General features: G+C 42.0%; 1 protein-coding gene across 1 annotated transcript in view; it reads right to left on the bottom strand.

Moving 5' to 3' along the window:
- Positions 1-22454, bottom strand: part of SPDEF (SAM pointed domain containing ETS transcription factor) — a 77203-nt gene extending 54749 nt beyond the window's left edge. The window contains exons 1-2 of the mRNA XM_075264350.1: positions 22396-22454; positions 874-1275 (exon numbers count right to left, since the gene is read on the bottom strand). Coding sequence (XP_075120451.1) covers positions 874-1249 — 376 coding nt within the window. The 5' untranslated portion in view covers positions 1250-1275; positions 22396-22454. The remainder of the gene's footprint in view (positions 1-873; positions 1276-22395) is intronic.
- Positions 22455-24896: the final 2442 nt, after the last annotated feature.

Raw genomic sequence — 24896 nt, 5'->3', positions numbered from 1 at the left:
CCCTGGTTGATATACTGCCCACTTAATAGTGGGTGGGAGAGGGGGCACTTATGAAACCTTTGCACTGGGCACACCAGTGTGTTAAAACAGCCCTGTATGCAGCTCCCTCCTTTGTTATTTCCCTATTAGTTTCACCATTGTTCACTCCCTTAATTTGGTACAGCCATGGTCTATCATAGGCCACTGGGTGGGGTCTGGGAGATGAAAGTCTCCAGGGAACCGTAGGAATCTCAGTCTAGTTTGTAGTGACAGGGTATTCTAGCTCTGCAGACTGAGTCCTGTTCCCAATACAGCCCCCGAGATATGCATGTATCACATTGAAAGCAATAGGTAAAAAAGCCTCCCATTGATTTCAATAGGTAGCGCGCGTATGCCGGCACCCATAGAAATCAATGGGATCTGTTTTAATGCCGCTCATTCTGAATGAGTTTCCGTTCAGAATGAGCGAAGCGTAAACTCCGTGTGAAGGCTCCCAAACAGTTATATTGCTTCCTTATCAACTAGATGTAAGAACGGTTTTCTTATCACTTAATCTCTACTTAAGGAACCATAGGGATGAAAATAAATTGTTTCAGTGGAATTACAGTCTTATGGTAACTTTGGTAAAGTACAGACTTTACATTTAATTACACTTTAGCCTATAGGGATTTAAAGAAGATTGATGTGACTCAAATTGTAGTGTAACTGGTGCTAGTTTATATACTCAATTACTTATTAATCTGTGATATAGTATGTAGAAGTAACATTCTAATAACGTGTTTTCCTCATATTTATAATATCTAACTACTTTAAAACTGCAATTGCTAAGGATGCTATTATGTTATTTATAGTAAAATATTTTTAGTAACAATAAACATATTGCATATCACTCACCTGCTGAAATATTGAGAAGTTTACAAGCTGTCTCAATATCTTTTAAAACTTCTCCCACTACCATGGTTTGCATTTGTTCAAGAGAATGGTCCTCAAGATGTAGTGATGTTTGGTACTCCAATTCATGGTGAAGTCCTTGACTGTCTATAACAGGGCATTGTTCCGGTTCTTTTTGCCCTTCACCTCTGGGTCCACATGGCAACAGATTTTTCGGAGTCCAGTTTCCTCCATCACCACTGTATAGAATGTCACAAAATGGCAGGTAGTACCCAGTTGCCCCCTCTTCATGAGGTTTGTCAAGACTAGTAAGGGAAGAATCTTGTAGTTCCAAGTGTGTGTGAGTAACATTGGGAAGGTTTGTCCCACTGCTGCCCATTCCGTAAGATTTCTATGCAGATAAACCTAAAGAGAGAACATTTAAAGAAATGTGAGTATTAACAAAAATTTGGCACTTGTCTATCCCTTCAATTAACTTCTTTTCTCTTTTAACTTCCAATGATGAGCATATATAAGTTAATATATAGTGTAAATGAATATGACTAGTGTAAGTTATTGCCAAATCAGAAATTAAAGACATCAGGTTTCACAACTGTCTCAAAAAAGTTAGTCTGGTTAGCAATAGCAAATAATTGCCTTATCCCTGTTTCCCATTTGATGTTCTGTAGATTTGATTAGACAAGATTTGTATGTACGTTACAGAACTAGTCCATGTTCATGTCAAAATTTACCCAAAATAAGTCCTTTATCTGTTTTTCATGAAAATGAACATTTGCATAATCATTTCGTCTCTTCATGTATATACATTATACAGCTAGCTCAAAAATTAATTGAATTATACCTCTTACATGTTTCCTATTGCTGCTTGACTACATGTAACTTCTGTCTATTACAGCAGAGTGGTGGTGACTACAGTATGGCTGCAATGCTTACAGGGAGTCTGTGGTAAACAGAGAATCAGAATCCTGTCTTATTACTGATTCATCCTTCCTGTAGCTCTGACTCCTGACTATGTATAGACATACTAGCTGGTACCCGCGACTTCGTCTGCAGTGATTGTAGCACTGGGTATATACAGGCGCGGGTAAGGTTTTCGTACTGTGTATAAGGGATGGGATATGAAATGTAACTTTGTATCTTGTTTTTGCTGTAATTCAGACAATACATGAGACTTTTGTGTTGAAGTTACTTTGTATTAGAGCCGCTATACGGCTTTGGGACAGAAGTATTTGAAGTTCCCGCCGATGGCATTTTTTGATTTTTGTTTTTGACTCCCCTCCCTGATTCTGGGGATACCAAATTTATATGGTTTTATTTACATTTTGACCCCTTAAAAAAAAATCCAAAACTGTGTTTAAAAATTTATTTTTGAAAAGTCGCCATATTCCGACAGCCGTAACTTTTTTATACGTGCGTGTACGGGGATGTATAGGGCATCTTTTTTTGCGTGACCGGGTGTACTTTGTAGTTCTACCATTTTCGGGAAATGTTATTGCTTTGATCACTTTTTATTCAAATTTTTATCAGAATCAAAACAGTGAAAAAACCGGTTTGGCACTTTTGACCATTTTTCCCGCTACAGCGTTTACCGAACAGGAAAAATATTTGTATAGCTTTGTAGAGCGGGCGATTTCGGATGTGGGGATACCTAACATGTATGTGTTTCACAGTGTTTAAGTACTTTTATATGTGTTCTAGGGAAAGGGGGGTGATTTGAATTTTTAATCCTTTTTATTTATTTTTTTATATTTTTTTTACTTTTTTTTAAAAAAATTTTTTGCATTTTTTAGACCGCCTAGGGGTATTGACATGGGTGGGGGGTGTCGCGGATTGTCAGAGCGGTGGGGGTCGGCAAACATGGCTGCTCCGGAGCGTTAAAGAGCGCCTCCTGGAGTATCGTTAAGGTGAGGGGCAAAGTGGTAAAGTATATGTATATGAGATTGTGTGGGGTTAGGGGCGAGGCTGTAGAGGGCAATATGAATTTTGTGGCTTGCTATGGTCCAAAGTGTGTGAGATTGCAGAGATGGTGGTGTGAGTTTGGGGTTTGTGGGGGTCCTGGCACAAACATATTCGCGCTATTGTGACGAAAAGTAGCCTATTGTTTAATCGGGTGTATTAACTATGTTTGTGGAAAATTTCAGCCGAATCGGTCGAGCGGTTTTTCCGTGATTGAGGAACAAACATCCGAACATGCAAACATCCAAACACACAAACCCACAAACCCACAAACTCACAAACTTTCACATTTATAATATTAATAGGATACCGGTATGTTTCACAGGTTCAGAGCTGGTTTTAGACAAACTGTGGCCCTGGGCAAAATTAAAAGTGAGGCTCCAAATGCTGATATACAAACAACGTCATCCTATTTCCAGTGGCAGCCCCTTTAACCCCTTCCCGCCGATGGCATTTTTTGATTTTCGTTTTTCGTTTTTGACTCCCCTCCTTCTAAACCCCATAACTTTTTTATTTCTCCGCTCCCAGAGTCATATGAGGTCTTAATTTTTGCGGGACAATTTTTTCTTCATGATGCCACCATTAATTATTCTATATAATGTACTGGGAAGCAGGAAAAAAATTCAGAATGGGGTGGATTTGAAGAAAAAATGCATTTCTGCGACTTTCTTAGGGGCTTTGGTTTTACGGCGTTCACTGTGCAGCCAAAATGACATGTCCCCTATATTCTGTGTTTCGGTACGGTTCCAGGGATACCAAATTTATATGGTTTTATTTACATTTTGACCCCTAAAAAAAATTCCAAAACTGTGTTAAAAAATTTTTTTCTAAAAGTCGCCATATTCCGACAGCCGTAACTTTTTTATACGTGCGTGTACTGGGATGTATAGGGCGTCTTTTTTTGTGGGGCCGGGTGTACTTTTTAGTTCTACCATTTTCGGGAAATGTTATTGCTTTGATCACTTTTTATTCAAATTTTTATCAGAATTAAAACAGTGAAAAAACGGCGGTTTGGCAATATTGACTATTTTTCCTGCTACGGCGTTTACCGAACAGGAAAAATATTTTTATAGATTTGTAGAGCGGGCGATTTCGGACGCGGCGATACCTAATATGTATATGTTTCACAGTTTTTAACTACTTTTATATGTGTTCTAGGGAAAGGGGGGTGATTTGAACTTTTAATACTTTTTATATTTTTTTATATTTTTTTTACTTTTTTTTTAATTTTTTTTTTGCATTTATTAGACCCCCTAGGGGTGTTGAACCCCAGGGGGTCTGATCACTAATGCAATGCATTACAATGCTAATGCATTGCAATGCATTGCAAAAAATCATCATCTCTTTTGCAGGCTGTATACACCAGCCTGCAAAAGAGAGAATTTGCAGACCGGCTGGGAGCCTTTAACAAGGCTCCCGGCTGTCATGGCAACGGGGGGTCGGCCCTGGAGCATGCTCCAGGAGCCGGCGATCCCTGCCAAAATGGCGGCGCCCATGCGCCGCCGGGAAAATGGCGCCTCCGGCGCCTTTGACAGCAGCGCCGGAGGGGTTAATGCCTCTGATCAGTCCGGGGACCGATCGGAGGCATCAGAGCCGGTTGTCTACTGCTTAAAGCAGTAGACACCCGGCGGCTATGACGGCCGCCCGGCTCCCGGGCGGTCGCCATAGTTACAGACCCGACACGCGCCGTACTATTACGGCGCATGTCGGGAAGGGGTTAATAACGCCCCCTTTCTTCCCCCAAAACAGTAACAACCACCCACCCCCTTATGCCCACACACAATTCAAATAACCACCTTTGTACCATCTAATAGATTTACGCACCTACTCATCAGTTATTATAGCGCCTCCATATAAATAAGTCCCTGCTTATAAACAGTGCCTCATATCAGTAATAGCCCCCCTCATAAATAATAGTGCTCCCTTATAAAGAGTACCTCCTTATTAATAATAGCCCTCTCAAATAGTTCACCTTATAAATAATAGTCCACATTATCAATATTAGCCCTCTTATATATAACTAGCTGTTACCCGCGACTTCGTCTGCGGTGATTGTAGAAGTGGGTATATACAGGCATGGGTAAGGTTTTCGTACTGTGTATAAGGTATGGGATATGAAATGTAACGTTGTATCTTGTTTTTGCTGTAATTCAGAGAATACGTGAGACTTTTGTGTTGAAGTTAATTTGTATTTGAGCTGCTATACAGTGTTGTGAGAAACTTTACATAGTGACTTTGGGACAGAGGTATTTGAAGTTAACCCTTTCCCGCCGATGGCATTTTTTGATTTTCGTTTTTGACTCCCCTCCTTCTAAACCCCATAACTTTTTTATTTCTCCGCTCCCAGAGCCATACGAGGTCTTAATTTTTCCTGGGACAAATTTTTCTTCATGATGCCACCATTAGTTATTCTATATAATGTACTGGGAAGCAGGGGAAAAATTCAGAATGGGGTGGATTTGAAGAAAAAATGCATTTCTGCGACTTTCTTACGGGCTTTGGTTTTACGGCGTTCACTGTGCAACCAAAATTACATGTCCCCTGTATTCTGTGTTTCGTGACGATTCTGGGGATACCAAATTTATATGGTTTTATTTACATTTTGACCCCTTAAAAAAAATCCAAAACTGAATTAAAAAATTATTTTTTGAAAAGTCGCCATATTCCGACAGCCGTAACTTTTTTATACGTGTGTGTACGGGTATGTATAGGGCGTCTTTTTTTGCGGGACCGGGTGTACTTTGTAGTTCTACCATTTTCGGGAAATGTTATTGCTTTGATCACTTTTTATTCAATTTTTTATCAGAATCAAAAATGGAGGTTTGGCACTTTTGACCTTTTTTCCCGCTACGGCGTTTGCCGAACAGGAAAAATATTTGTATAGCTTTGTAGAGCGGGCAATTTCGGACGTGGGGATACCTAACATGTATGTGTTTCACAGTTTTTAACTACTTTTATATTTTATATTTTATACTTTTGTGTTCTAGGGAAAGGGGGGTGATTTGAATTTTTAATCCTTTTTATTATTTTTTTTAGATTTTTTTTTTTGCATTTATTAGACCGCCTAGGGTTATTGACATGGGTGGGCGGTGTCGCGGATTGTCAGAGCGGTGGGGGTCGGCAAACATGGCTGCTCCGGAGCGTTAAAGAGAGCCTCCTGGAGTATCGTTAAGGTGAGGGGCAAAGTGGTAAAGTATATGTATATGTAATTGTGTGGGGTTAGGGGCGAGGCTGTAGAGGGCAATATGAATTTTGTGGCTTGCTATGGTCCAAAGTGTGTGAGATTGCAGAGATGGTGGTGTGAGTTTGGGTTTTGTGGGGGTCCTGGCACAAACGTATGTGCGCTATTGTGACGAAAAGTAGCCTATTGTTTAATCGGGTGTATTAACTATGTTTGTGGAAAATTTCAGCCAAATCGGTGGAGCGGTTTTTCCGTGATTGAGGAACAAACATCCGAACATGCAAACATCCAAACACACAAACACACAAACCCACAAACTCACAAACTTTCACATTTATAATATTAATAGGATAGTTCCTCTCCTATAATAGCCCTCTTACTGTATATATAATAGCCTCTTTAACAATACCCTCCTTATAAAGTTTCCCTCTTATAAATAAAAGCGACCATATTATAATACCCACCTCTATATCTATAATATGTCCCCTTATTATAAGCCTATTATAAATAGTTCTTCCCTTATAAATAATAGCCCACCTTATATTTTTTCCCCTTATAATAGCCCCCTTATATAATAATAATTTCTAAGGGTGTATTCACACTGAGCATACGCTCAGCTCATTCTGAACGTAAAACACGTTCAGAATGAGCGCGTACAAAGCAGATCCCGTTCGTTTTTATGGGAGCCGGCATACATGCGCTCCCCATTGAAATGAATGGGTTGCTTTTTTCCCCTATTGCTTTCAATGTGATACGCGCATCAATGTTATATATAACAGTTCCCCCTTATATACATAGTACCCCCATATATATAATAGATACACCTTATAAATAATACTTCACCCTTACAATAGCCCCCTTTATATTTAAGAGTTCACCCAGTTTAAATATTAGCTCCCTATAAATAATAGTTTACCTCCTTAGCAGGTGATCCCTTTTTCCCTTACCAAAAAACAAATCTTGTACTCACCTTACCGCGCTCCCATGAAGCCGAAGGCTTTCTGTGTAGTTGTGGAACAGGCGTGATGCAGTGACGTCATCACGCCTCCTGTGTGTGCCATGACCAGTGGTGTAACTAAGAATGGCGGGGCCTCAAGGTGAAAATTTGACATGGGGCCCCCCGACCGTCCACCGCCTTCCCCCCACGTGCACACACAATCCCACTTCCCTTCACACACTATTATGCCCCATAGTGGCCCCTGCACACAGTATTCTGCCTCATTATGGCATCTGCACAAAATATTATGCATCATAATGGCCCCTGCACACAGTATTATGCCCCATAGTGGCCCTTGCACACAGTATAATTGAACAATTATTATACTCTGGGGTCTTTTCAGACCCCAGAGTATAATAGTTGGAGACCCAGGGGAGGATACAAACATAAAAAACAATGTTACTTATCTCTCCTGGGCTCCGGCACACTCCCTGCTGATGTCAGCCATCGTCAATGATAGACCAGACGTCACATGAGCCAGCCTGTGTCGCAATGCATAAGGACTTAAGCCCGGCTCACGTGACGTCTGGGACATCACCAAGTAGGCCCGAAGCCTTCCGTGTCGCAGGAGAGGTAATTAACAGTATTTTTTATGTTACCTCACCCCTCCGTTCATTATACTTGGGGGTCTGAAAAGACTACCCCCTCCCCCTCAAGTATAATGATAGTGGTGGTTGTGGGGTTCGCAGGCCCATGGCCTTACTTACTTAGCCCAGATCCTGCTCACAGCCGCTTCCACAGAAGGTGAAGCACCGGCGACGGTGAGCAGGAGCGAAGATCGGTAAATAATTAGGCCACCTAATGTTTCGGGTCCTGTGGCAGCTGCCACTGCTGCTACCGCGGTAGTTATGCCCTGGCCACGGTGTCCTGTGAATTTCCGCAGGTCCTCTATGGCAGAGCAGGGACTTTTAAGCTCCCTACTCTGTCATAGCATTACACTGTATCAGCGTGCACAGTACAGTACGCCAATACAGTGGGAGCTCCTGGGATTCAAGCCATCAGGTTGAAAGCCTGATGCTCTGGATCCCAGGGGCCTCTTTGGGGATGGGGTCCCTGCACAATTGCCCAGTTTGCCCCCTCCAATGTCGGCCCTGCACAGGCTCACCAGTAAATCAGCGCATAGAGACCTAGTTTCTATTACAGCAATAACAGAATATTTATTAAATACAGATTACTATTAGAGATGAGAGAACACTAAAATGTTCGAGGTTCGAAATTCGATTCGAACAGCCGCTCACTGTTCGAGTGTTCGAATGGGTTTCGAACCCCATTATAGTCTATGGGGAACATAAACTCGTTAAGGGGGAAACCCAAATTCGTGTCTGGAGGGTCACCAAGTCCACTATGACACCCCAGGAAATGATACCAACACCCTGGAATGACACTGGGACAGCAGGGGAAGCATGTCTGGGGGCATAAAAGTCACTTTATTTCATGGAAATCCCTGTCAGTTTGCGATTTTCGCAAGCTAACTTTTCCCCATAGAAATGCATTGGCCAGTGCTGATTGGCCAGAGTACGGAACTCGACCAATCAGCGCTGGCTCTGCTGGAGGAGGCGGAGTCTAAGATCGCTCCACACCAGTCTCCATTCAGGTCCGACCTTAGACTCCGCCTCCTCCGGCAGAGCCAGCGCTGATTGGCTGAAGGCTGGCCAATGCATTCCTATGCGAATGCAGAGACTTAGCAGTGCTGAGTCAGTTTTGCTCAACTACACATCTGATGCACACTCGGCACTGCTACATCAGATGTAGCAATCTGATGTAGCAGAGCCGAGGGTGCACTAGAACCCCTGTGCAAACTCAGTTCACGCTAATAGAATGCATTGGCCAGCGCTGATTGGCCAATGCATTCTATTAGCCCGATGAAGTAGAGCTGAATGTGTGTGCTAAGCACACACATTCAGCACTGCTTCATCACGCCAATACAATGCATTAGCCAGTGCTGATTGGCCAGAGTACGGAATTCGGCCAATCAGCGCTGGCTCTGCTGGAGGAGGCGGAGTCTAAGGTCGGACCTGAATGGAGACTGGTGTGGAGCGATCTTAGACTCCGCCTCCTCCAGCAGAGCCAGCGCTAATTGGCCGAATTCCATACTCTGGCCAATCAGCGCTGGCCAATGCATTCTATTAGCCCGATGAAGTAGAGCTGAATGTGTGTGCTAAGCACACACATTCAGCACTGCTTCATCACGCCAATACAATGCATTAGCCAGTGCTGATTGGCCAGAGTACGGAATTCGGCCAATCAGCGCTGGCTCTGCTGGAGGAGGCGGAGTCTAAGGTCGGACCTGAATGGAGACTGGTGTGGAGCGATCTTAGACTCCGCCTCCTCCAGCAGAGCCAGCGCTGATTGGCCGAATTCCGTACTCTGGCCAATCAGCGCTGGCCAATGCATTCTATTAGCTTGATGAAGCAGAGTGTGCACAAGGGTTCAAGCGCACCCTCGGCTCTGATGTAGCAGAGCCGAGGGTGCACAAGGGTTCAAGTGCACCCTCAGCTCTCCTACATCAGAGCCGAGGGTGCGCTTGAACCCTTGTGCAGCCTCGGCTCTGCTACATCAGAGCCGAGGGTGCGCTTGAACCCTTGTGCACACTCTGCTTCATCAAGCTAATAGAATGCATTGGCCAGCACTGATTGGCCAGAGTACGGAATTCGGCCAATCAGCGCTGGCCAATGCATCCCTATGGGAAAAATTTTATCTCACAAAAATCATAATTACACACCCGATAGAGCCCCAAAAAGTTATTTTTAATAACATTCCCCCCTAAATAAAGGTTATCCCTAGCTATCCCTGCCTGTACAGCATATGACCCGGATTTGAAATCCACTATTCGTCTAAAATGGAGGTCACCTGATTTCGGCAGCCAATGACTTTTTCCAATTTTTTTCAATGCCCCCGGTGTCGTAGTTCCTGTCCCACCTCCCCTGCGCTGTTATTGGTGCAAAAAAGGCGCCAGGGAAGGTGGGAGGGGAACCGAATTTTGGCGCACTTTACCACGCGGTGTTCGATTCGAACATGGCGAACACCCTGATATCCGATCGAACATGTGTTCGATAGAACACTGTTCGCTCATCTCTACTTACTATTACTGATGATAAAGATATGGTTATCAGGTAACTGCCATATATATACTGAGACAAAAAGTAGCACATGGCAAAGGTATGCTGTTTGCCATTGTACTGTGCTTCATAACATGGTTGTGACCATAGATCATGCTTGGGGGAGGTGGTAAACTTCTTTTAGGTCTAGGCCTAGATATTGTGGGAACGCAGTGTTTTTTGTTGCAGATTTTGCTGCGTTTTTTGAGCCAAAGTCAGAAGTGGATTTAACAGAAGGGAAACATAGGTACTTTCATTATATTTCCCATTCCTTTTCAAGCCATTCTTGATCTTGGCTCAAAAAAAACGCAGCAAAATCTACAACAACATGCAAAATCTTCCTCAACATGAGGCCTTAGTCTTAAGAAGATTTGCACTTATAATGATTCTGGACTAGCCTATCTAAAGCAAACAATACAATTCCATACTTTTTTTTTTTGCTGTTGTTTTTAATGTTCTTGTATTATCTTTTCTTTTGACAGTTTCCTTCAGTTCTAGGAAAAGTAGCCTAAAATTTAACAAAATAAAAATAAAAACTGCCAGAATTTGTGGGTAATATTTAATTACAATTTGATACAAGCTGTAATATTGAAAATATAAATTTCTTGTGGTAGCTTTAATACAGCATGGGTCAGTTAAATGCAGTGGCATAACTACTGCTGCTATGATTGCTACGGGTCCGCGATCGTAGGAGGCCTGATGGGCCCTGCTGTTTTTTTTTGTTTTAATAGGCTGTTACCCGCTGGAGCAATTCCTGTAGGTAACGGCCCCTATTAACTTACTGATCTCTGTTCATACTCACAACCCCCTCCACTTCGCCTTCTGCCCTCCATGAGGCACTACATGTCCCAGCATCAAGAAGTCACTGACAACGATGTAATACAGGATCTTCTGGAGGGCAGAAGGGAAAGTGGAGTTGGCTGTGAGGAAGAACGGGGATCGGTAAATAAGGCTGCGGGCCCATAGCAAGAGTATTTGTTGGGCAAATCACACAAGATTCATCTCACAAGGTTCGCCTGGAGGCTCTGATCAGACTGAACTTAAACTGCTATTATATTTTGTGAGGTCTCTTAAGACCCCTGAGTATAATGATCCAAGACCCAGAAAAAAACTGTGTTATCTACCTCTCCTGGGCTCTGGTGGGCCTCTTTAGTGTTGTCAAAGACATCACGTGGGTCAGGCCGGCATCAAGATGCACGTCAGTGTAACCCTTTTCTGTAAACACGTGTCAAAGTGACCGCTGTAAAACAGAATCCCATAGACTTCAATGTGAGCCGGTCTTACGCGCGCTACACATTGAAATCAATGGGAGGTTTTTAAACCCACCAAAGCCCACTAGAGGTGAATAACACTGGTTTTTATGTTTGTCACCTCCCATGGGCCTCCGATCATTATACTCTATAGTTTCTGGGTGGTGTAACACAAAAATTTTGGGCTATGTTGAACCCAAAAATTTTGCGAGATCTGTAACAAAAACCATAGGAGCTGCTATGCAGTCTGGACAAGGCAAAAGTATGTGGAGGGACGACTGTAGAACATTATACTGTGTGCAGGAGCCACTATGGAACATTCTACTATGTGCAGGTACCGTCATGTGACATTATATTGTATGGAGGGGCCGCTAATGGACATTATACTGTTTGGAGGGGCCGCTATGGAATATTTTACGGTGTGGAGGGGCCGCTGTGGAACACTTTTCTGTATACACGGGCCACTATTGTGTATAATCTGTGTATTAATCTGTGACATTATACTATGTGTTGGGGCCGCTATGGCAACATAGTATAGTAACATAGTAACATATATATATAGTAACATAGCAACAGAAATAGTAGGTTAGCCAGTTATATCTAAAGTTCTTGTATGTCCCCTTTCCTTTACTAGGTTCAGCCAATCACATATTTTTGCCGGACTGGATTCTCTTTCATTGAATCACCAAGAATTAGGGTGCTTTCACACAGAGTTTACGCTCCGCTCATTCAGACACGTAAACACGTGTCAAAGTGACCGCTGTAAAACAGAATCCCATAGACTTCAATGTGAGCCGGTCTTACGCGCGCTACACATTGAAATCAATGGGAGGCTTTTAAACCCATTGATTTCAATGTGTAGCGTGCGTAAGACCGGCTCACATTGAAGTCTATGGGATTCTGTTTTACAGCGGTCACTTTGACATGTGTTTATGTGTCTGAATGAGCGGAGCGTAAACTCCGTGTGAAAGCACCCTTACACAAATGTCAGTGAGATCGAGTAGCAGTAAATCTAAAGCAAGATGCAAATCAATCACTGATCAAAATCACAATCTTTATTCAAACAACTAATAACTTCATAGTGTAGCCTCCCACTGCTACTTTCTTGAGTTTTCAAACATACATACTCGTATGTAATCATAGTGAGCTGGTGGAGGGGTAATTCAATATTTAAGAACAACCAATAGAAAAAAAGCAGCTGACTTCTGTTTACTCAAATTGCAAACAAAGAACCACACATGTGAGAAATATGCAAAGAATACAAAGGTAAACACAAAAAAACCAGAGAAGATTCACACAATTGAAGAAAATATATGATTGCAAGTTCTTTTTATCTCAAAGGTACTAAAGAGCAGGAGTTGAGCAACTGAGAGAACAATAGAAGAGAAACAGTGTGAGGTGCCACATCAGCAATGAGTAGGAAAAAAGTTAAGTATACAACTTAGAAGTCTGGGCAAGGCAATAGTTATGTGGGGGTGTGGGAGGGGGAAGGGCTATTACCTGTGTGGGGCAATAGCAAGGTACTTTTTACCTATGTGAGGACTTTCACTTATGGGGGAAACAATAAAGGCTTATGTTGTGGGTACTGCTACCTGCATGGTGGCACCATTACCTATATGGGTGGAGCTATTACCTGTGGGGTCTGGCACTATTGAGGAATTTTACAAATGTGGGGCAGACTATTATCTGTGGGAGGAGGGTACTATTAGCGACTATGACATATGTGCAGGGTCGGACTGGCCCGCCGGTGTACCGGGGAATCCCCCGGTGGGCCCCGACTCCCGGTGTGCATTTTTTCAGATACATTGGTCAGGGGCCCTGACCAATGCATCTGCATACCTCCCGCGCCCACACATCACTCACTAACCGGGAATCCAGTACAGGAATCCTTGTTAGTGAGTGATAGCTGCTTTCAGCGGTATGTACAAATGTACTTACCGCTGAAAGCTGTCAGTCGGGCTGCGGTCGCGCGGACCACAATCTACACTGACTGCAGAGTGACCTCTGCCCCGACGCCCGACGTAGACACTGATGACTGACGTCATCAGCACTTGCTGCCAGAAGATGGAGGAGGACGCGCAGCTGCTCTTCGTGGGACGTGAGACTTAAGGTAAGTTTAATACTCGGGGTGTGGGGGGCCTACTGTGGGGCAAACAATACTGTGTGTGGGGGCCCCTACTGTGGTGCATATAATACTCTGTGGGGGCCCAAAATGTATTATTTAATACTGCATGGGGGGGGGGCCCTGTGAAGCATATAATACTGAAGGTGTGGGGGTATGAAACTGGGGGCAGAGATGGATGGGTACATGAAACTGGGGGAAGAGATGGAGGTCGGCGGATGAAAGGGGGGCAGAGATGGAGGGGTATATGAAACTGGGGAAAGAGATGGAGGGGTACATGAAACTGGGGGAAGAGATGGAGGTCGGCGGATGAAAGGGGGCAGAGATGGAGTGGTATATGAAACTGGGGAAAGAGATGGAGGGGTATATGAAACTGGGGAAAGAGATGGAGTGGTATATGAAACTGGGGAAAGAGATGGAGGGGTATATGAAACTGGGGAAAGAGATGGAGGGGTACATGAAACTGGGGAAAGAGATGGAGGGGTACATGAAACTGGGGAAATAGATGGAGGGGTACATGAAACTGGGGGAACTGATGGGTTCACCTCCCTTAGGCTAATTGTAAAAAAAAAAAAAAGAAAAAGATTATACTGGACAACCTCTTTAAAGTGTCGCACATTAGCAGGTGTATATTAAAGGGGTCGTCCAGGCATATTTTTTATGGTTTATCCTCAGGATAGGCCAGAGATACCTGATCTGTACAGGGCCGATACCCAGTCCTTGGACTGATAAGCTGTACAGAGCCACTTCTGGCACCAGTCCTATACACAAAATGGGGCCAGAAGCAGAAAGTTCAGTCTACTGTATATCAGCCGGCACCTTCTCTGCATCTCAGCATTTATTGAAGTCAGTGGGAGCTGAGCTGCAGTGAAGGCGCTGGGTGACTAAACAGCGGATGGAGTTTTCTGCTTCTAGGCCTGCATTGTGTAAAGAACAGGGGCCAGAAGTGGTTCCATACAGCTGATGGGACCATGTGTCAGCCCCCTACTGATCAGGCATTTATGCCCTATACTGAACAAAGGACATAAAAAAGATTGACATTGATTTGGACAAATCGCACATTTTAATGTTCAGTCTCATGGCGACGCCTCATTTCTGGAAATCCTGTACCTAATTGGTCTTTACAGTTACATGAGGTGCAGGACTCCCAGCAAGAAGGCGCTGGCACAAGACTGAATGGACATTAGCAGTGGACAACAGTGTGACGGGGACAGATGAGTATGCTTTTTATTTATTTTACACCTCATGCCTGCCACATCGGTTGCTCCTCTGCAGATCAGCTTTCCAGGACAGAGCAGCTACAGGTAATGGTAACAATTCTAGGAGTCACGCTGTTCACTTGCCATCCAGGGTGTTGCAGTAGGTTTAGGTAGTGCGTTGTTCCACATGGTATAATGGGTGAGCAGCATGGCTGCCGACCTGTTATTACCTTTAGCTGCCCTGTCTCGGTACCGCTGGTCAGCAGGGGTCTAGATGGTGGGCCCCTAGAAACAATTCCACTGGTGGGCCCTAGACATACCAGTCCGACCCTGCATATGCGTGTGTGTGTGTGGGGGGGGGGGGGGTTGGAATAATACCTGTAGGTGGCAATGTTAGGGTGCTATTATTATTATTATTATTGTTTATTTATATAGCACCATTAATTCCATGGTGCTTTACACTTATGTGGGCCACAAGGTGGGCTCCATAGCTTTGCTGTATCAATGGGTCAATTAAGACACCCAGCAATGCAGTGAAAATGATGGAGCTATATGGCGATGGAAGTAACTCCTTTTCTATGACGGTGGTAATGACGGTGTTTGTTATGATTCCACTGTACAGTAGGGTGTAGGTGTTTTGCTTTGTGCCTGAAGCCTGGTTCACATCTGCGTTCAGTAATCCGTTTGGGGAGTCCGCATGGGGATCCCCCCGAACGGAATACCAAACGCATTGGCAAGTGGAAAGTTTATGAAAGCACACGTACCCCATAGACTATAATGGGGCCCGAGTACTTTCCGCGCGGTATTCGCATGGAACATGCAGACAGAAAAGTACTTCATGATCTACTTTCCTGTCCGCATGACTCGTGCGGACAGTCCTTGGAAAGTACACGGGCCCAATTATAGTCTATCGGGTCCGTGTGCTTTCACTGCTCACCGCTTGTCAATGCGTTCGGTATTCCATTCGGGGGGATCCCCATGCGGACTCCCCGAACGGATTACCAAACGCCACAGTTGAACCTTAACACTTACCTACCCATGTACTGTACTTCACCTGTACATTCAGGGCCATGTGTATCCATCTTCACTAGTTATTGGCTTGTTGATGGTATACTGGCCAGTTTTCCTCCTTTGATATGTAAAGGTCAGTGTGTGTATTTATTTTACATCTTTTGAAGGAAGTTTATATACGTCTTACTTGCTGTGAGTTGATTGCTGTGAGAGTACGTTCCCTTAGGGGACTATGCATTATTCTTATCTTTAACCAGTTAGCCACCCTTATAGGAGGAATGGGATATATTTTGTTAAGTGAGTGAGTTTAAACAATACTTTCCCTACTCCTGAGCCCATAAGCAATCCCAGGGCATTCAGGAAAGTTTGGGATTCTAGCTAATTACTAGCTGTGTGTTTGCTATCCCCTCTGATTTTAATCTTATTTATTAAAGGTTATGTTTTATTTTATGTTTTGGAAACCCCACTCTGGGACGATCTCAATACCGAATAGCGCTTTCAACAGTGAATCACTCCAGATCTATAAGGGCTATGAAGATGATCTAAACCTGAGAAATCAGCATTTGTAGTAAGGTCATATTAGATACATCCTTCATTTGAAAAGTGCCACCTTTGGAAGGACATATAAATACGTGAATGTGTTACTTTTAGTGCTTAACCACTTCCGGACTGCCCATAGACTATAAATGTCCGGGAAGTGGTTGCCTAGTTCTGACAGGACGTATCAGTACGTCCAATCAGAACACAGCAGCTGCACGGAGATCATACAGCTGCTGAAGCTGGGAGCTGGCTGTAACTTCAGCCAGAGCTCCCAGAGAGATGGCAGGGAAGGTTTGTTCCCTTCCCTGCCTTCACGATCGCTGTGTATACAGCGCTCAATGAGCGCTGTATACACGGCTATGGGCGCCGTCATGATGCGGCCGCTCTCTGACCCGGCGGTTACGTGATCCGTCGGGCTCAGTTTCTTACAAGAGCTGCTGGGTCCTACAGGACCCCAGATCAGCTCTGTAAGTGTAAAGAACAGTGTGCAGGAGGTTGGATTCCTCCTGCAATTGAGGCTAAATGTAGCAGCCTCAGTTTCAGGGGGAATCAGCCTCCCTAACCAAAAAAAAAAAGTGAACAGATGTCTCCAAAGGTCTCTTATGACCTTATGAGGATACAATCTGAAAAAAAATATAATAAAAAAGTTTAAAAAAAATGAAAATAAAATAATAAAAATAAATAAAATAATACACTAATAAAACGCAGTTATTAAAGATTATAGCCCCACCCCCGACAACACCATACAAAATAAAAATTACCGTAACGGAGAGGAAAAACTATTTTATAAAGTTTTTCAGTAGCACTTTGTGTTATTAAATAAAAAAAAAAAATTAAAAAAAAGTGAAAACCAGACACAATTTCCCTCCTATTATGTTTATATTTTCCTGGATATAAAAAAAATTAAAACACATTTGAAAATAAAAACAACATAAAAATAAAGCCCTATGTGTCCCTGAAAAAAACGCAAAAAATAGTTGAATGAGACATACGAGAAAAATGTTACAGCCCTCAAAACCGCACATACAAAAAAAACGAAAATGTGTCTGGTCCTGGACCACAAAGTGGCCCAGTACTGAAGTGGCTAAAGGGGTTGGCCACTTTCATTCCAATATTGAGAGATAAATGTTATTGTTTGTACAATAAAAATATATACAATTTCCCAATATACTTTCTGTATCAATTCCTCACGGTTTTCTAGCTTTCGGCTTGCTGTCATTCATTCTGTTACTTCTAGAGGATGAAACTCTGACCATGGTCATGTGATTTACGGTCCATGGTCATGTGATGAGGACACAGGTTATAGTCCCAGCACAGTAATCAGACATCTGCCTGGTAACGAGCTGTGCACCTGTGTGCTCACATGACCATGGACCGTAAATCACATGACCATGGTCAGAGTTTTATCCACTAGAAGTAACAGAATGAATGACAGCAAGCAGAGATCTAGAAATCCGTGAGGAATTGATACAGAAAGTATATTGGGAAATTGTATATCTTTTTATTGTACAAACAATAACATTTATCTCTCAATATTGGTCTGAAAGTGGCCAATCCCTTTTTATTATTTTAGGTCAGAGATAAAAATGTGGAGAAGTTTAAAGCAGGGTTAGGTTATAAAAATATATTCCAAGCTTTGAGCATCCCAAGGAGTAGTGTTCAATCCACCATCCAAAAATGGAAAAAGTATTCTACAACTGCAAACCTACCAACCTAAGGAGAGCATTGGGCAGAGAAGCAGCCATTGTCACTCTGGAGGAGCTGCAGAAATCCACAGTTCAGGTGGGAGAATCTGTCCACAGATCATGCACTCCACAAATCTGGTCATTTGTTGAGAAAAACATTATGGAAAGAAAAACATAAGAAGTGCCATTTGCAATTTGCCACAAGCCATATAGGGGACAGAGCAAACATGTGGAAGAAGGCGCTCTGGTCAGAGGAGACCAAAGTTGAACTTTTTGGCCTAAATGCAAAGCACTATGTGTGGTGAAAAAGTAACACTGCTCACCCTCCTGAACAGGAAATGTACAAATGTATGTACATCTCCATTGTGAAACATGGTGGTGGCAGCATCATGCTGTGGGGAGGCTTTTCTTCAGCAGAGACAGGGAAGCTGGTCAGAGTTCATGGGAGGAGCTAAATACAGGGCAATCCTGGAAGAGTTGCCATGTTAGAGCCTGCAAAAGAATTGAGACTGGGAACGAGATTCCCCTACCAGCAAGACAATGACCTTAAACTTACAGCCATAGCTACAGTTGAATGGTTTAGATCAAAGAATGTGTAAGGATGGCACATGGAAGGTAATAAACCTTCCCTGCCTTCTCTATGGGACCTCTGGCTGAAGTTACAGCGGGTTCCTTGTTTCAGCAGCTGCACAATTTTGCGTACAGCTGTTGAAGCCACACTATGTAACTATTTGTGTTGCATAATCTACTTGCTTCTGACACTACCAGTGGCGTAACTACCACCATAGCAGCGGAGGCAGATGCCACAGGGCCCGGGACATTGGGGGCCCGGTGACAGCCGCTATCGCTGCTATCATTATACTCGGGGGTCTTTTCGGACCTCCGAGTATAATGATTGCCGGACTACGAGAGGTAAGAAACATAAAAAACATGTTACTTACCTCTCCATGATAATGCCAGGCCTCCTTCCTGACGTCCTTTCTGACGTCTCTGACGTCACATGAACCCGGCCTGCGTCCCGGGTCATGTGACGTCTGACGTCATTGAACAAGGACAGCAGTGGAGAAGGCAGCCTAGAAGACTGCGTAGGAGCCGGGGGATAGGTAAGTAACAGTAGTTTTTTGTTTTTCTCCCCCCGGGTCTCCGATTATTATACTCTGGGGTCTGAAGACCCCAAAGTATAATAATTATTTATGGGTGTCCACAGTGGGACATAATACTGTGTGCAGGGGCCACTATGGGGGATAATACTGTGTGCAGCGGCCACTATGGGGGATAATACTGTGTGCAGGGGCCACTATCGGGCATAAGAGAACGCGCAGAAATGCGTAGGAGCGGGTCGGTCGAGGTCTTCGGTGTCGGTCGTGGGGGGGGCATGTCAAAAGTTCGCCACGGGCCCCGCCACTCCTAGTTACGCCACTGGACACTACTATTATCCCCACACAGCCTCAAATCTCCTGCCCTGAACATCATGTTCCATATTGTACTACTGCTGCAGGGAACCCTCCCCTGCATAGGGTAAATATAACAAACCTGAAACTATTCTCAAGAAAGGGGTAATGTTTACAATTTCTGTAAAAAGCTTTTGTGTCTTTTTTTCTCAGAGCGATTAGACGTAGTGTCACTGGCACATGTAATTTTTAGGCCACTTATTAAAAACCCTTAGCAGGCACCTGCCACTAAAGGCAAATAATATTGGATTGTTTCTTAAATGCAAATCCATACAAAAAATATGTGCAGTGTATTTTTATACGTGCTATTTATTGCCACAAGGAACCATCAGTTTATCCATACCCATCCTATTACCCCATTGCTGTCACATTGACATTACTAATATTGTCTTAGCATTAACCCCTCCCCACCCTAGGCATTTTCCAATTTTTGTATTTAAGTCCCCGTCTTCCAAACCTCATAACTTTTTTATTTGTACGCTCACAGAACCATATGAGAGCTTAGCATTTGCGGAACAAAGTGTTCTTCATAATGGTACCATTTAATATTCTGTATGTATTCTAAGTTTCATTATGTTTCTGAGGATTCCAAATCTATATAGTTTTATTTTCATTTTACCCCTGAAAAAAATCCAAAAATTTCTTAGAGTTGCCAGATTCTGACATAAACTTTTTTATATTTTTTTGTATGGGGATGCATAGGGTGTCTTTTTTTGAAGGGCCAGATGTATTTTTTAGTTATACCATTTTGGGGATTGTCTATTGCTTACTTTTTATTCATATTTTTATCACAGGCGAAAAAGCAAAAAAAAAACGTGGTTTGGCGCTTTTTTCCTGCTACAGTGTTCACCATATTTTTATGTTTGTAAATCAGGCATTTTTGGACACATGGATATCTCCTGTGTATGTGTTTCGCAATATTTTTTTTATTTTATATGTATTCTAGGGAATGGGGGGAGGGTTCAAATTTTTAGTTCACTTTCAATTTTTTTTTTCCTTTTTTTTCTTTTATACTGTCATCATTAGACCCCTTGGGGTCTGATCACTAGAGCAAAGCATTGCAAAATACCGGCACTAATATATGCCGGACAAGCCTGGTAGCCGGCTGTCATGACAATGCATCACCAGCCCTGGATCTCATTTTGCACACTGGCAAACCTCCCCAAAATGGTTGGCACTCATGCGCCGCCTTACTATCCGCTATCAGTGCGAGCAATTAGCTGTATATTGCTTCTTTTCTGTGTACTGCACACAAAAGTGACGTGTGTGACACACAAATACATACACTTTACATTACATGTTTGTATGACTTAAGCCCTAATCCATTAAATGCTTACTTAGTCATGTTAAACAGTTTTTTCTTTGTGTGTGTCATGGAAACATAGGTTCACAAATCATACAGTCTATGTTTTTATTATATAATATCCTGGATCCATTACATTTAATTGAAACTATTTCTTGGACATATCATTAAAATGCTATCAGACTATTGCATGTGTCATTATTGTCCTTTCCTTGTGAAATTGGTTTTGTGGGTCATTGCTATATACGTTGCTAAGCTGTGTTTAAAACATTAAAATCCCATATATTCCAGTGGTTGAACAGAGATAAAGACACTTTTAAGCCTGTTAAAAGGCACCATGCTCTGCATAATGAAAACCTTTTCTTCTAGGACTAATATATGGGGAAGGGCAACCATGGCTATTCTGAGGTCAGATGGTTTATCCCTACAGTATATTTCATCTTTAACACCATTTTGATAACCTTGTGCAGGGTAATTCTGTATAAAACTGTAAACTAAACTTTATTCTAAAAGTATTAGCAGCGAAAATGCTGAACAATACTATAACCGTATTACTAGATGTAGTGTATAGTTATAAAAAAATAGATGCGATTTAAAAACTTGTAGAAAAAATGCCAGCACTGCAAATGTTACCCATAAACATACATGCAGATAAACAGTAGATATGAAGTTTATAGTTGTAGAGGGTAAGTTGCACTTTATAAGTTTTTACCTTAAATAAGCAGAAAAGTCTTGGAAATGCTACAAAAACAAAATTTGGAACATAGCGTTCTACACACAAGAACACAATGACATAAAATAGCAATGCACAAATAGTGACACATTAAACTCGTGACTATCATCTTTACTGTGCTATGTATTGTCCATTATAAGTTTGCAACAGAGAAATTTTAAAGCTTTTCTCCATTTCCCAAACAATATGGTTTGGACGGAGTAACATTTAATGATAGGAGCACACTGAAAAACAAGATACGTGAATAAAGAAAATCCCTACGTGATCTCTGCCTTGTATCCCCTAATAGCATTATGTATTATAATGTAGTATGATCTCAGAAATGGATCCAATTGTACAGAAACACGTTCTACAACCAAACCTATATACTATCATTTATTACGCATAAAATCTATGTAAAAACAGCACATTTCCAAAACATGACAGCATCCACTAACACGGTATATCAGACCAACCAGTATCAAAGTGCATTCATGAGATCTCTAGGTCTGCTCTTAGAACTGAAATCAATTGGGCATTCTTACATTATCATATCATAAATTATAGTTCAAAATTTACCTTTCAAAAATGAATGTCACTTGCAGAATTTTACAGTGTCATTTGTGTCAACTCTTTGACACCTCCCGATTACCTCTGTATTATCTCCTTCTCTTAGGCAGTGTTTATTTCAGCCCTCTCCTTTCCCTCCTCTTTTTCTCTAATTCTCTATCTCCTCCCTCTGTCTCTCGCTGACGATGCTTTAAATCCTGGAAGAGACACGTGTCCCTGGTGTAAGGGATGTCTCTCCCACTTTTCTTCCTTCTTAAATTACTTTGAATTTCTTATTGTACACCTGTCCTGTTTTGGCTTCTTTTTAACAGCAAAACTCTTCATCTTATCCTTGGCTTTTGTTCCTTCATTATCTCCTTATGTTTAGTGCTTCTTAACTCTTCTCTAATTTCCTTTTTGTTGATGTATACTACCGAACTCTCTATATGTTAGTGTGTCAATTGTTTTTACCTCAATTTCCTTTCCCTTTTTTCTTTTCGTTGATTCGCAATCCTTTTTTTTCCTTCCTTCTTCTTTCTCTGTCTGCTTTCTTAGTCTTTTCCTTCCTCTCTCCCATGGAATCATCTTAGTTTATATAGTGCTGTCCCGTACCTGAGTAAACACACCCTGTGTGCTTACATTTAACAGGTGCAGGACCTGCCCGCTTAACCCTTCAGTGAAACATTTAATCTGTCTTACATTTCTGAAAACAAATGACATGCCTATCAAATATATATATATATATATATATATATATATATATATATATGTGAATTTATGTTACCCGAAAGAGTCATGTCAGTGCTGTTTGTTTAAACATTTTAGAACGTTAATGTCATGTGACTCTAGAAAGCAAGAGCATTTGCTTTTCTCCTTGTTGGTTGTTTAAAAAGAAAACTGTCACTCTTTCCTGGGTTACCATAACAGTTTTATCAAAGTGTATTCACATTAGATGAATATATTAGTTTCCAATGTATATGACCATGTATCCATAGATTTTTCTGGCCAAACATATACCAGTATATGTTTTTTTGCAGACAGTATATTGTTTGTTGCACCCACAGCCCTAGTTGTATAGTGTAGTTAACTGCACTGTTCAAACAATCCAATCCATTTAAATCTACATAACAAATGTTGTGCGATCTTAGCCCTTTTTCAAGTTTATGGATTTTTACCTGCCTTTACCCTTGGTTCACATCTGCGTTTGGTAATCTGTTCAGGGAGTCCACAGACTACCAAACACATTTGCAAGCGCTATGCAGTGAAAGCACACGTTTCCTATAGACTATAATGGGGTCCGTGTGCTGGCTGCGCACTGCGCATGTGGACAGGAAAGTAGATTGTGATGTACTTTCCTGTCCCCATGTTCCCTGCGGAGATCTCGCAGCAAGAACATGGACCCCATTATAGTCTATGGGGTACATGTGCTTTGACTGCACACCGCTTGCAAATGCATTCGGTAGTCTGCTTGGGGGGGGTCCCCATACGGACTCCCCCGAACGGATTACCAACGCAGATGTGACCGAGGCCTTAGTTAGCCATACACATTAGACTTTAGATGTAAAATCTGATAGATAACAAGAACTTTCATAACAATGATCCCGCCATTACCATTAACAACTAAATCGACTAATTTGGGGGATAGTTTAATTGTTTAAAAAGAAAAAAAAGGACAGTAAGTTTGCATAAGTTGGCTTATAATTGGCCAAAAGTTAGCAAACATGCCAAACAATGATATATTCGGCCAACTGTCAGCTGAAAATATCCAGAATGGCTGATCTGCTTTCACCATTGATATTTTTGGTCGACTGCTGGATGAAAATATCCAGCTCAGCTGATCTTCTTTTGGCAAACTAAAGTCTTCCATTGGCAAATGTGTATGGCCAGCTTTTAAATTACTCTTAAGGCCAGTGCCCCTTGTAGCGTAAATGCCTCAATTTGAATCTGTACCTAAAAGTGGATGAGATCCTGGCTAATCCAATCCACACATTGCAGAAAAAAATCTAGAGCGGAAATGCTGCGATTTCAAAAACGCTTTTGTAAATCGCAGCATGACAATTATACCTACGGAAATGCTAGCATTTTCCTTATAGGCATAATAGGGACAGAAAGTCTGCAGAGGAAAATTGTGTGGACTTTTGCTCGCTATGTGGGCCCTTAGCCTTAAGCTATAGTTATGTGCAGATCATTGGTTGTTCCAGTTTATCTTAGTAGAATCTGCTGATTATATATATATATATATATATATATATATATATATATATATATATACATATATATACATATATATATATATATAGTGGGGAAGTTAGCTCGGTAGAAGCAGTGGTGCGGACCTAAACAGTCAAAACGGGGACACAAAAAATGCAGCAAACTGCAGCAAATATTTCGTTAATTTTATGTTTTTAGAAAAAAAAAACCCAGAAACATATGTAAACCTTGACTTCAGGCACAAAATTAACAAAACAAAAGCTTTAACTTCAGGCAAAAACAAAATTAAAAAAACCTGCTCGTCTGAGCAACTAATTAAAGGGGCTCTATCATAGGGAAAAGTCAATTTTAACTAAACACATCCTTGCATAGGCTTTAGAAATGCTATTCCACACCTACCTTTAGTATGTAAATTGTCTCAGTGATTTGTGAATAAGTCTGTTTTTATTCATATGATAATTAGCTTCAGCCAGCACAAGAAGTTCCCAGCAGCAGTCGTCTCTCCTATCTCCTATGTGTGTGTGCAAACAGGAAGCTGAGTCATCAGCAGCAGCAGTCCCATATCAATCATCTAGGCCTATTGTTGAAGTGAGGAGATTTTAGAAAGCTTCCAATTAAGTTTTCTTCACATAGAAAAGTAGTAGCCTATATAACTCCCTGACATATCTGGGGAGACACAGGATCTTTCATTACTTCCAACAGGCTAACCTCTGGGGGTGCAAATCCTGGGAAAACCCAAAATGTTACCTATAAAGTTATGA

This window comes from Leptodactylus fuscus, chromosome 2, assembly GCF_031893055.1.
Source record: "Leptodactylus fuscus isolate aLepFus1 chromosome 2, aLepFus1.hap2, whole genome shotgun sequence".
Lineage (NCBI taxonomy): Eukaryota > Metazoa > Chordata > Amphibia > Anura > Leptodactylidae > Leptodactylus > Leptodactylus fuscus.
Note: the sequence above shows the minus strand (reverse complement) of the source record. Positions and strands in the feature narration are given on the sequence as shown.